This window comes from Zootoca vivipara, chromosome 2 (genome assembly GCF_963506605.1).
Source record: "Zootoca vivipara chromosome 2, rZooViv1.1, whole genome shotgun sequence".
Lineage (NCBI taxonomy): Eukaryota > Metazoa > Chordata > Lepidosauria > Squamata > Lacertidae > Zootoca > Zootoca vivipara.
Genome location: NC_083277.1, coordinates 30,299,257 through 30,311,778, shown reverse-complemented (window position 1 = coordinate 30,311,778; position 12,522 = coordinate 30,299,257). Strand labels below are relative to the sequence as shown.

The 12,522-nt window shown below is 48.0% G+C and overlaps 1 protein-coding gene across 1 annotated transcript; it reads right to left on the bottom strand.

Annotated features, from left to right (window-relative positions):
- Positions 1-720: 720 nt before the first annotated feature.
- On the bottom strand, positions 721-5,254 carry LOC132591698 (uncharacterized protein K02A2.6-like). The gene has a single exon (XM_060271353.1). The coding sequence runs from the start codon at positions 5,018-5,020 to the stop codon at positions 944-946; it is 4,077 nt and encodes a 1,358-aa protein (XP_060127336.1). The 5' UTR covers positions 5,021-5,254; the 3' UTR covers positions 721-943.
- Between the last annotated feature and the right edge of the window lie 7,268 nt (positions 5,255-12,522).

The window sequence follows — 12,522 nt, the reverse complement described above, 5'->3', positions numbered from 1 at the left end:
TCCTATGCAATATTTTTCTTTACAGCATCGGACTTTCCTTTCGCTTCCAGGCATATCCGCAACTGAGCGTCCTTTCGGCTTTGGCCCAGCCGCTTCATCAGCTCTGAATCTACTTGTACTTGTCCTCCGCTCTTCCTCAGTAGCATGTTGGACGCCTTCCGACCTGAGGGGCTCATCTTCCAGCGTCATAACTTTTATATGCCTGTTGTCTTTGTCCATGGAGTTTTCTTGGCAGGGATACTGGAGTGGCTTGCCAGTTCCTTCTCCAGGTGGATCACGTTTAGTCAAAACTCTCCACTATGACCTGTCCATCTTGGGTGGCCCTGCATGGCATAGCTCATAGCTTCTCTGAGTTATTCAAGCCCCTTCGCCACGACAAGGCATTGATCCATGAAGGGGATGAAGCTGGTTATCCCACATTATATACATCCATGTACATAGAAACAAACATTCAGGTACAAGGCTATAGTACTATAATCCCTCTCTTTGTCATCTATTTTATTTGTATTTATTTGTAGGGAGGAACAATCAGTCAAGTGAGACTGCACTTACGATATGAGGCAGATGACCCACACAGTAAGTGTTGTGACGTGGGGTTTGTGATTTCAGCTCTCTTGACAAAACATGCTGGAGACAGTTCTCTAGTAACAGCTCTTTATTAAAGTGAACAAGACTGAAGACTGAGGAGAGGAAAGCTACATTTATAGGGACAGAGGACTAGCTAGGAAGGGATACATTTTGGAGGGAACAATATCAAGCAATCACAGTGCTGCCTTTTGGAGGAAACCAATAAGACAGAGGATCCAAATACAGCAGCTTAAATGAACCAATAGTAGCTGTACCCTCTGGAACCAAAAGGCAGTTACTTTATCCTAATGCAAATACAGACAATAATAATACAGATATAAAATCCTTTGACTCAATACACAACACCCCTCCCCCCCTAGTGAGCACAGCAGACGTAATCCCTCAGGTACTGTGGGGTCCTACAACTTCTACCTGATCTCCTGACAACAGGTGTTGCAGGTTCTGGATTGGGTGTTACCTGTGGTGGAGGGGCTGCTATAGGGGTTTCATCAGGAACAGATGGAGTCCCAGACATCTCAGGGTCCCCGACCTGTACCTCGTCATCATGAGGACTAGCAGACCCTGGTTCATTTGCTGAAGCCCCTGGTGACTGTACCTCTGGACCATTTTCACTCTGGTCTTGCAGCTGTGCGTCATTAGCCAGGGATGAATTATCTGACTCCTCCCTGCTGAGCGCCCGGCGCCTCAGCTGATCTATATGTCTCTTCCAAACTTGCCCATTTTCCAAGGTCACATAATAGGACACAGGTCCACTAGCCCGGGTGATCACACCGGCCACCCACCGCGGACCTCGTGAATAGTTCCTCACCCAGACCAGATCTTCAGGGGCGAGATACCTTGTTGTGTCAGTCTCAGCCTGGGGGGTTGCTCTTGAATTACGGTTTGGCATTTTATCTGGGTGGACATAATCCAGCACCGTTACCAGTCTTCTACCTAAGAGCAGCTCGGCTGGCGACTTGCCCGTCGCAGTACACGGCGTCGCATGCTGCAAAAATAACATTCGCGCAATGCGAGCCGACCAGTTACCCTCCATTAAGCGCGCAATGGATTCTTTGGCTGTTCTTACCATGCGCTCAGCCTGCCCATTGGAGGATGGGTGAAAGGGCGCGGATGTGACCCCTCTTATAAAGTTATCAGCCAAGAATGCCCTGAATTCTTGGGATACAAAAGCTGCCCCATTATCTGATACAATGGTCTCAGGTAACCCGTGGGTAGCAAACAGCTGCCTCAACACCTTGATTACGGCAGCTGATGCCATGCTAGGGACCATCGCCACTTCTAACCATTTGGAATATGCATCAACAATAACCAAAAAGACCTTCCCTTGGAATGGCCCAGCAAAATCTATGTGCAGCCGGCTCCAGGGAGTCCTGGACTGCTCCCACCAGTGGACTGGTGCTCTGGCCACTTCTGGCCGCACCTCTTGGCATGCCTTGCATGTTCGTACCCATTGTTCTATGTTCTGGTCCATTCCAGGCCACCACACATAACATCGGGCTAGCGACTTCATCCTGACCATTCCCGGGTGTCCCATGTGAAGCGTCTCAAGAACCCTGTTTCTCAGTGGTGCTGGGATTATCACCCTATCTCCCCATAGGAGACAACCCTTATGCATGGACAATTCGTGCTGCCTTGTCGCAAAAGGCCTGAATTTTTCTACATGCGGACCACCTGGCCACCCCCTCCCCACCCAAGTGAGCACACGGGAGAGAACAGCATCTTTCCTAGTTTTCTCAGCTATATCCGTAGCTGTTACAGGAGCCCCCGGAAGTGTTTCTAGCATCATAATGTGCTCCGCCGGAGCAGGATCCTCATTGCTCCCGCCAGGAAGGGGCAATCGACTCAGCGCATCAGCATGGCACAACTGTTTCCCCGGCACATGGGTCAAGGTGTACTGGAACCCATTCAGGAATATTGACCAACGCAACATTCTGGGGGAGAGAATTTGTGGCGTTTGTTTGTTTGGGTTGAACAACCCTAACAGTGGTTTGTGGTCCGTTTCAATGGAGAAATGGCGACCGTACAAATAATCATAGAACCTTTTGATTCCGGACACAATAGCCAGTGCCTCTTTATCAATTTGAGCATAGTTGCGCTCTGTGGGCGACAACGTACGGGAATAGAAAGAGATGGGCTTTTCCGACCCATCCGGTTCCCTATGACTCAGCACAGCCCCCAGACCGTATTGAGAGGCATCACATGCCAGGACCAGCGGCTTTGACTCATCATAATGAGCAAGGACGCTCCTGCTACTCAGCATTCCTCGCAAGGAGTCAAAAGCCTTCTGCTGCTCCCGCCCCCATCGCCACACATTCTTTTTCTGCAATAGTCTATGTAATGGTTCAGCTACCGAAGCTTTCTGGGGTAAGAACGAATGATAAAAGTTAATAAGTCCCAGGAATGACTGCAACTCCGTCTTGTTCTGTGGTCGTGGTGCCTCGATGATGGCCTTAATCTTAGCATCTGTGGGGTGGATGCCTGATGCATCAATTTTAAACCCCAAGAAATCCACAGTTGGCACCCCAAAACTGCATTTTTCTTTTTTCAGTTGCAACCCCACCTCCTTGAACTTGAGCAACACTGCACGGACACGCGCAACCAGTTCCTGTGGGTCTTTTCCAGCAATCAAAACATCATCAAAAAATGGCAAGACCCCCGGCAGACCTCTTAACAGGCGTTCCATGAGCCCTTGAAAAATCCCTGGGGCCACACAAACTCCGAACTGTAATCTGTTAACTCTGAACGCCCCTTTATGTGTGACAATAGTCTGTGCTTCCGCTGATTGTGGGGTTACTGGCAACTGTTGGTAAGCTTGTGCCAGGTCAATTTTGGCGAACACCTTGCCCCCAGCCAGTTTAGCCAACAGATGTGATACGACTGGAATGGGGTATGAGTTTCCCCTGAGTGCCTTATTGATAGTACATTTGTAATCTGCACATATCCTGACTTCCCCATTTGCTTTAAGGGGTGTGACGATTGGAGTCTCCCACTTAGCAGAGTCCACGGGTGAGAGAACTCCCTGCTTGACCAATTTATCCAGCTCTGCCTCGATCTTGGGTTGCAGTGCAAATGGCACTCGCCTTGGTTTGAGTCGGATTGGAGCCACCCCGGGGTCCAACTCGAAGTCAACTGGGGGCCCTTTATAACAACCCAGTTTTCCATTAAAGAGACCAGCAAATTCCTTGCATAATACCTCACTCATCTCAGGGCAGGTTTGGATTGAATTAAGCCCTGAGATACTCAGTCCCAGGGCAGGGAACCAGTCAGTGCCCAGGAGACTGGGGCGACTGCCCTTCGCAATCACCAGTTTGAGTACAGCCTGTTTGTCCCGGAACTGTACTCTCACGGCACACATTCCCATAACATGGATGCGGCCTGCTGAGTACGACTGCAAGGTTGCCGGAAAGGGCTCCAGAGGGGGCAACTTACCCCTGGGGAAGAATGTCTTCGCGGTCTGGTCCGACACGATGGTGAATGCGGATCCGGAGTCCACCTCCATGTCGCACTGCTGACCCTCAATCTTCACCTTGACGTGTGCCTTGCCTTGCGCTGGAAACTGCACGGCCCTCCCGTTGATCTCCGTTACGTAGTGGCAGTCCTTTAGAAAACGAGTTGCTGTGGGCGGTCTGCGATGCTCCAGTCTAGGTGCTCCTGTCGCTCCCGACGCCGCCGATCTACAGACCCTGGCGATGTGACCCGTCTTTCCGCACGTCCGGCAGATAGCATCCCTGAAACGACAACTCTTCCTTTCATGGTTTCCGCCACAACCTGGGCAACTGCCTCGGCGATCTCTGTGCACTGTGCAGGCCTGACGCACCGACTCGACCCCACGGACTGGGCTCTGGCTCGGAGTAGCCTCTAGCTCGTCCATGGCATGCGCAACTTCTATCTGTGGCTTAGTGGCCTTGCGACTGGCATCAAGCTCCTCTCTTTCATAATTCTCCGTGGCGGTGGCCTCTTTCAAGGCTGAAGCAAGGGTAACCTCTTCTTTAGCCACGATGCGTCTTCTGGCTTTCTTGCTGCTCAGACCACCAATAAACCGATCCAGGAGAGTCTCTTCCAGATTTTGGAAGCCGCAGTGCTGAGCGAGCTTCCGGAGTTCAGCCAGAAATGTGGATACAGACTCCCCAGCATGCTGCTGCCTCTTATGGAACTCCATCCGCCGGGCCATCTTGGTCTCAGTAGGTGCCAAGTGGCTTGTTAGGCAGGCAAGAATATCTTTGAGAGATGTCTCACTCAGCTTCACTGGAGCAAGTAATGCCTTGGCCAGCTTGAAGGTCTCGGGCCCACAGTAGCTCAGGAATGTGGCCCTTCTTTTGCTGGCATCGGTGATCCCTTGAGCCACTGCAAAGAACTCGAAGCGTTCGACGTAGTCTTCCCAGGTGTGGGGCTCTGATGGCTGGAAGGGCTCCAATACCCTTGGACTCTCCATTGTCCTAGCGGGCAGGGTCGTCTTCTCAGCTGGCCAGTGAGTCTTGTTCTCAGCTGCAATCCGGACTCTGAGGCAGGGTTGTGTTTAACCGCTCCTCAGCATTCCGGATCCCACCTTCGTCGCCAGTTGTTGTGACGTGGGGTTTGTGATTTCAGCTCTCTTGACAAAACATGCTGGAGACAGTTCTCTAGTAACAGCTCTTTATTAAAGTGAACAAGACTGAAGACTGAGGAGAGGAAAGCTACATTTATAGGGACAGAGGACTAGCTAGGAAGGGATACATTTTGGAGGGAACAATATCAAGCAATCACAGTGCTGCCTTTTGGAGGAAACCAATAAGACAGAGGATCCAAATACAGCAGCTTAAATGAACCAATAGTAGCTGTACCCTCTGGAACCAAAAGGCAGTTACTTTATCCTAATGCAAATACAGACAATAATAATACAGATATAAAATCCTTTGACTCAATACACAACAGTAAGAACTAAATTTATCTTTGTCTTGGCCTGCCTACAGAAGTTTGCTTTCTTGCTGGTTGGATTCAGTCACCTAATGGCAGATTCAGCTGCATAATTAAAGTGGATTTGATGCTATTGTGCAATGACACCTCCCCACCCCCACCCAATAGGATTTTTTTGCTGAAAGGAAAGTAACAGAAAAATGCACACGGAATGAGAGGCAACAATATGACATGATGTCATATGAACCTCCTCCCCACTGCTGCCCAAAACAAATTACAACGAATCCCCAATAAACAGTGGAAGTCTTATAACCTCACTTCCTGCAATCTTTGGGCAAACAAATCAGGATGAAGGCTCAATAAACAGGTTGTCTACTTTTTTAAAAGGCTCATTACAGAATACATTTTGTTGCCACACTCTCTCATTTTGGATTTCAATAGTATCATTATGTCAAATTATGATAAAACACAGAGCTTGGGTGGTGGGGAGGGGGAGGCTCTCTTGTTGACCCCCTAAGCCAGGGGTCCTTGAACTTTTTCAGCAGAGGCCGGTCCACTGTCCCTCAGACCTTGCAGGGGGCCGGACTGTTTTTTTTGGGGGGGGGATGAACTAGGGACAATGAGCGGTGAGTGAAAGAGCTCCAGAGAGGGGCTGGCACCGAGAAAGCCCAGCCCCCTTCCTCCTCTAGGCAGGACAGGGAGAAGCCAGAAGGAGGGAGGGAGGAGGAGGCGGCACCAGTGCCATGTGGGAGGGAGAGGGAAACTATGTTCGCACTGGCAATCCATGCAATGGCGATCCGCACGGTGATTCCCAGACCATCCGCTGGCTGGATTTAGAAGGCAATTGGGCCTGATCTGGCCCGCGGGCCTTAGTTTGCCGACCCATGCCCTAACCAGACACTGGCTTCTGACTGATACATTCTCACAATCTTAATCACAAGGAACCTTATTTAGGAAGCAACACAGTCCACAATATGCCTCCATCTTAGCTGGCTGCCTCCCCTCCCTACCCCCCACCCCACCCCACCCAATAAGATGTCTTCCCCTCACAGTATACTGGTGTGAAAAGTGCAGAGAATCACATCAATTTATTCAGAGTCCCCAAAGAGTTACAATAATTTCAGCAAATACTTGATGCTGTGTTCTGCAGCATTATGACTCCCACTGGGCGCTGGCACATTATTTGCTCTGTTAATTCACAATCCAAGTGGTGGTGATTATGTGATTAAATAAGTAAGAAGATCAAGCATTCAATTCAGTTCACTGATGCTTACAGCAGGTTTATTAATTTTTTTCATATAATTTAATGTTGCTACAAATCTGCATCCACTTTGCCCAATTTTTTAAAACAGTTTGGTTTTATTGGATTATTTTTCAACCTCACACACAAATGCCATGGCATATACAAGGCATTTCCAGCAAAGATTTAACTCTTCCTTTAAGGAATTACAGATTCATAGCACTTCATAAATTATTTTAACAGCAGAATAATATACGTTTAGAAAAATAGAGTCTTACTAGAGTCCATAAGCAGAAACGGATTCAGGAAATATGGTAGGCAAATGGCTATAGGATTGCAACTTCAGGTTGTTAATTCCCCATCCTTCGTTCAACCCTTCCCTACCATTTATCCATTCAAAACTACCCCCTTGATCTGCTTTTTCAACAACACAGGCCCCATAGCATTCCCTCTCAGGAAGAAAAACAGATGCAGACGCTCCAAGTGTCCCTATTTTCCAGGGATTTACAGAAGCCGTCCTGGTTTCTGATTTGATCCCGGAATATCCCGCTATTCCTTAGGGCGTCCCTATTTTCATCAGAGAAATGTTGGATGGTACAGAGTTATGCGATCCCTGAGCCAAGGAAATAAGTAACTATACAACCTTTAGAAGGCCTGTAAAGTTTCATTATGGTTTTTTTTGTTTGTTTTTTTGCATATGTTGGCAGCTACCCAGAGTGGCTGGAGCAACCCAGTCAGATGGGCAGGGTATAAATATTATTATGATCATTATTATTATGGTTATTATTATTATTATTATTAAATAGGATATCCCTATTTTCATTGGGTTCCACGATCACTGCAGATGGTGACAGCAGTCACGAAATCAAAAGGCGCCTGCTTCTTGGGAGAAAAGCGATGACAAACCTAGACAGCATCTTAAAAAGCAGAGACATCACCTTGCCGACAAAGGTCCGTACTGTATAGTTAAAGCTATGGTTTTCCCAGTAGTGATGTATGGAAGTGAGAGCTGGACCATGAAGAAGGCTGGTCGCCGAAGAATTGATGCTTTTGAATTATGGTGCTGGAGGAGACTCTTGAGAGTCCCATGGACTGCAAGAAGATCAAACCTATCCATTCTGAAGGAAATCAGCCCTGAGTGCTCACTGGAAGGACAGATCCTGAAGCTGAGGCTCCAATACTTTGGCCACCTCATGAGAAGAGAAGACTCCCTGAAAAAGACCCTGATGTTGGGAAAGATGGAGGGCACGAGGAGAAGGGGACGACAGAGGATGAGATGGTTGGACAGTGTTCTCAAAGCTACGAACATGAGTTTGACCAAACTGTGGGAGGCAGTGGAAGACAGGAGTGCCTGGTGTGCTCTGGTCCATGGGGTCATGAAGAGTCCGACACTTTTTCATTGAATAAGTGTTGGGGTAGAAAGATGGGAAAAACTTTGAATGGGCATACAGATGGAAATGACTTTAAACAGCTCCTCATAGCACACTACTTTGCTTTGTGGTAGAACAAAAGAATCAAACAACCACGTTTAATTCTATCCTAAGTGATGACCATTCTGGTTTATGTATTCACTGAATGTCTATTTGGACTTTTAACATGTAATCTTCAAAACAGTTAACACAGATGAATTCAGTACATCCCAAGAGTTGTTGAGATTCTTTTTTCCACAAAAATGCCAAAAAAACATGGAATTTGATTGACTCCGCCCCCCCCGGACGACAATTTCATATAGCAACCCTAAATTCAGTGGTGAGACTACTCAAGCCACGGTTTTAGGGATGATTTGGTGAGCATGCTGGATGCCGGCTTACTCTTTCCAGCTGTTGGAATGCAACCCTGTTGAGATGCCTTGGTTGGATGGGCAGGGGTTTACGAAGTGGGGGGGGGGGCGGAGGAGGCGGGCTGCCCCAGGTGCCACTCGGGGGGGTGACAAGATGGCCCCTGCCTCCCCCCAGCTGTAGAGCGGCCGAGGGTGCCTGGCGTCCGTACGGCCATCCGTATGGGATGCCGCACATGCGCAGTCCATACGGGATGCTGCTCACACAGCAACCTGTACAGTCACCATGCAAGTGGCAGCCCATATGGACGCCATGCACGGGCAGCTGCCTGTATGGCCGCCACATGCGAGCAGCAGCCCGTACAGAGTGCACATGTGTGGCATCCCATACGGTCATCGCACATGCACAGTCTGTACGGGCTGCCGCTTGCACACCATCCGTATGGGCTGCTGCACATGCGCAGTCCATATGGGATGCCACTCACACAGCATCCCATACGGAGTGCGCATGTGCGGCATCCCGTATGGATTGCACCTGTGTGGCATTCCGTAAGGACTGTGCACGCACAGGATGCCGCACATGCGCAGTCCGTACAGGATGCCACACATGAACACTCCGTACAGGCTGTCCCACCCCCAGGTGCCAGAGAGGGTTCCTCCGCCACTGTGGATGTGTGTAATGTGGAGACAGTCTCAGGAATTTTGAAAAGGGTGAAGGATGTAAACACAGAGCTCTGATCTATCAATAGAAGAAGGGCATTCCTCCTTAGATGTCTCAAAGAAAATCCTTCCCTGTAACCAAGAAGAAAGCATAGCTTCAGTGCAAAACGCCATGTGAGAAACTTTGCTAAAATCTCACAAGGGAAGGCTAACTAGAAATATAAAGTACTCTTGTCATCTCAGGCTGATAGAAATGTCAAACAGATTAAGTTATTGAAAACAGGAAGAGCAAAAAAAAAAAACCACAACCTCTCTCTCCCTCCCTCTAGTATGCTACTTTCTTTAAAGTATTGACAGATGAATTTCTGTTGAGGAAAACATTGCTGAGCTTTTATACTCCAGAAATGATATTGTGGGCCAACCTAGATAATGTTGGGTGGGAGGCGGGGGTCCTAACCCTTAACAAAAATTGTCTTAGTGAATTTTAGCTTTCGGAGGATCATTAAGTAAACACACTTATGTCATGTTGCATTGGCTAGCGCGGAATTTTTTTTTTAATGGAAAGATTTAGAGCAGCCTTGGCAAATTCTATACAAAAGACTCTAAAAATACTTTGCTGGGTTTTATATTTATTTCACGACACTCAATAAAAATAAGCACCCCCCACCAGAAAGAAAAAAGAATGGAAAGAAGTAAAATTATGCCCAGAGAGCTATTCCCTCTACGGCAAGACTGGGGAATGTTTGGCCCTTTGGATGTTGTTGGATTTCCAGCCATAGCTGCCAAGTTTTCCCTTTTCTCGCGAGGAAGGCTATTCAGCATAATGGAATTTCCCTTAAAAAAAGGGAGAACTTGGCAGCTATGTTTCCAGCTTCCATCAGTCCCAGCCTATCAAGTGTAGAATCTGCGGCACATTCATATACAAACAGCAGGGGGAAGAGATCTAACATGATTTGGCACAGTATGCTAGATTTGCACCTAGGATCCAAACCCCATTCTGCCTTTAACTCATTGGCTAATGCTGGGGAGAAACCCAATCTTCCACTATCCGTTTCATACCTTTAAAAGTGGGACAGATAGTGATCTACTAGTAGTATTAAAAAAAAAAAGAATGATATAGTGTTTTGTTGCATACTGAAATAACAATAAATGTAAGAGACAGCAGTATAATAGCTATTCCAATAATACACCCATTAACTTTATATCTGTTTCCTCCACATAAACATAGTCATGTTGGGGGGTGGGGGCGGGGGACAACCACTCGCTTGGTTTACATGACAGAACAATGTATGTTGACTTGTCAGTCATTCTCTCCAGTGGCTTTATATATAAAAAAGACAGAATTAATATCCTTACACAATGTGACAAGTTCCTATGAACCTGCTCCCATTCTCTCTGGTGCTACCCTTTTGTCTCTTCACGACAGGCAATTCTGATGCGTGACTTTGCTGCCACTTCCAATCAAGTTAACAAAGAGACTCCTCACCTTTAACAAACCAACAAGGACAGCCCAAACCATTTATGCCAAAACCATCTCTTTGAATTATGCACAGGGAGCAAGGAGCGGTGCAGCTGGTGGGGTAATGGCATAATGTGATCCACCTCTGGCAAAAGGCAAACGGTCATATTCCATGCATTTCAGAAGCCCCGAGTAAGCATGAAGTGGACACGCACGATCCTGTTGCCATGCATAGGCTCTGCAAGGTTACATAAGCGCACTTTTCTCTCTGACAATACCCCTGTAAGGTAAGCTACATTGACAGATATTCCTTTGCTTTAGGGCTGAGTTAGAAAATTAACCTGAGCCTGCACCCAATAAATAGATTGCCCATTGTATCATGTTGGGGGGGGGGAAACTGTTGTTATTAGGCTTTGGGCCAGATTTCTGGACTGGATCCTAATTTTGACACTCATCAGATTATTATTAATGCATCGCAATAACCACTGAGGCAGCAGATGGAAGATGCTACACCAGGGCATATTAGATGAAGACCTTTATGTCTCCAGAGACTTTTTCACCAGTAGACAGACACATGCGAATTAGTAGGTTTTGAGTACATGTGCACCACAGCATGATCCTTCGTCTTTGTAATGGATCTGTGGAGAGCTGACACTTGGCACCAGAGCCCTCCCCAAGGACCGCTGCATCTTCTGTCACGTTTAGAAAAACACAGAGAGAGAGACCACAGATTTTTTTTTCCTAGCAGATGATAGGAAACATGAAATAGCTACATTTCCACAGAGTTTTGAGGAAAAATACAACCAATGACAGGCTCTCAAAATGATGGTTTATAATTGTGATTATAAAAGTGTCAGTGCCACAGTGGGGTATTCAGGGTGAATTGCCTTGGATAAATTTGCATGCATTTACTTAACGTATTCCAGTCTTGCAAATAATTCTTTAGGAGAGCTAGGCATGCTTCTGTCTTCTGGAGAGAGCGGAAGGGCCAAAGTTACACATTGAGCTGGCTCAAGGCTGCCATAGACATCACTAATTTGCCTGTCTCTCTATCCCTTTCTGCCTTTAAAGAATCATAGTCAATATAGGGCACTGCTAAGCTTTTCTGTGCAGCTTTCCTCCTTTGGCAACTTTTTGCAGCGCAAACTGCATGCATGATGCAGCAATGGCTTTGTTCTGAGTTGTTGGGGAGGGGAGGGGAGGGGAGACTCTATGTCCGAATCCCTTCTCATTCCTGAACCCAACAAGGATTCAATTGCTGGAATAGCCAGTCAAGTTTATTGGTGATGGCCCCTGAGTATGGGTCATTAGAAAGACCAAGGTCAGAGTTGTGTAAGAGAGCTTGAAGCAGGCTGCAGGCTGGGCAGCTGAGAGACAGAGACATGCCTGATTTCTGCTTGAATCTAAGGCTGTGACTATGGGAGAAACAAGACCTTCTAGGGGTCAGGCCCGGCTCTAGGTAGACCCCCGGTGGCGCAGAGCACCATGGCGCCGGCCCGCCAGAAAGGCGCCGCGAGCTGCGCCCGCCCGCTGGCCGGCCGGTCCGCCGCGCAGCTGCGCCTGTGGGAGCCGCGCTGCGCCCACCCGCCCACCGCGCTGGGAAACGGGGCGGGAGGGCGCCAGAGAGATCCGGCGCACCACAGCGGCAGGGGCGTTTAAGACGGCCCTGCTAGGGGTGTTAATACCCTGATGTTGGGAAAGATTGAGGGCACTAGGAGAAGGGGACGACAGAGGACAAGATGGTTGGACAGTGTTCTCGAAGCTACGAACATGAGTTTGACCAAACTGCGGGAGGCAGTGCAAGACAGGAGTGCCTGGCGTGCTATGGTCCATGGGGTCACGAAGAGTCGGACACGACTAAACGACGACGACGATTGTGGGCTCAGGTTGTATACATGTGTAAAT

What these genes read in the sequence shown, in the direction of transcription:
- LOC132591698 (XM_060271353.1), bottom strand. Translation starts at nt 5,020, where the DNA reads ATGGAGAGTCCAAGGGTATTGGAGCCCTTCCAGCCATCAGAGCCCCAC.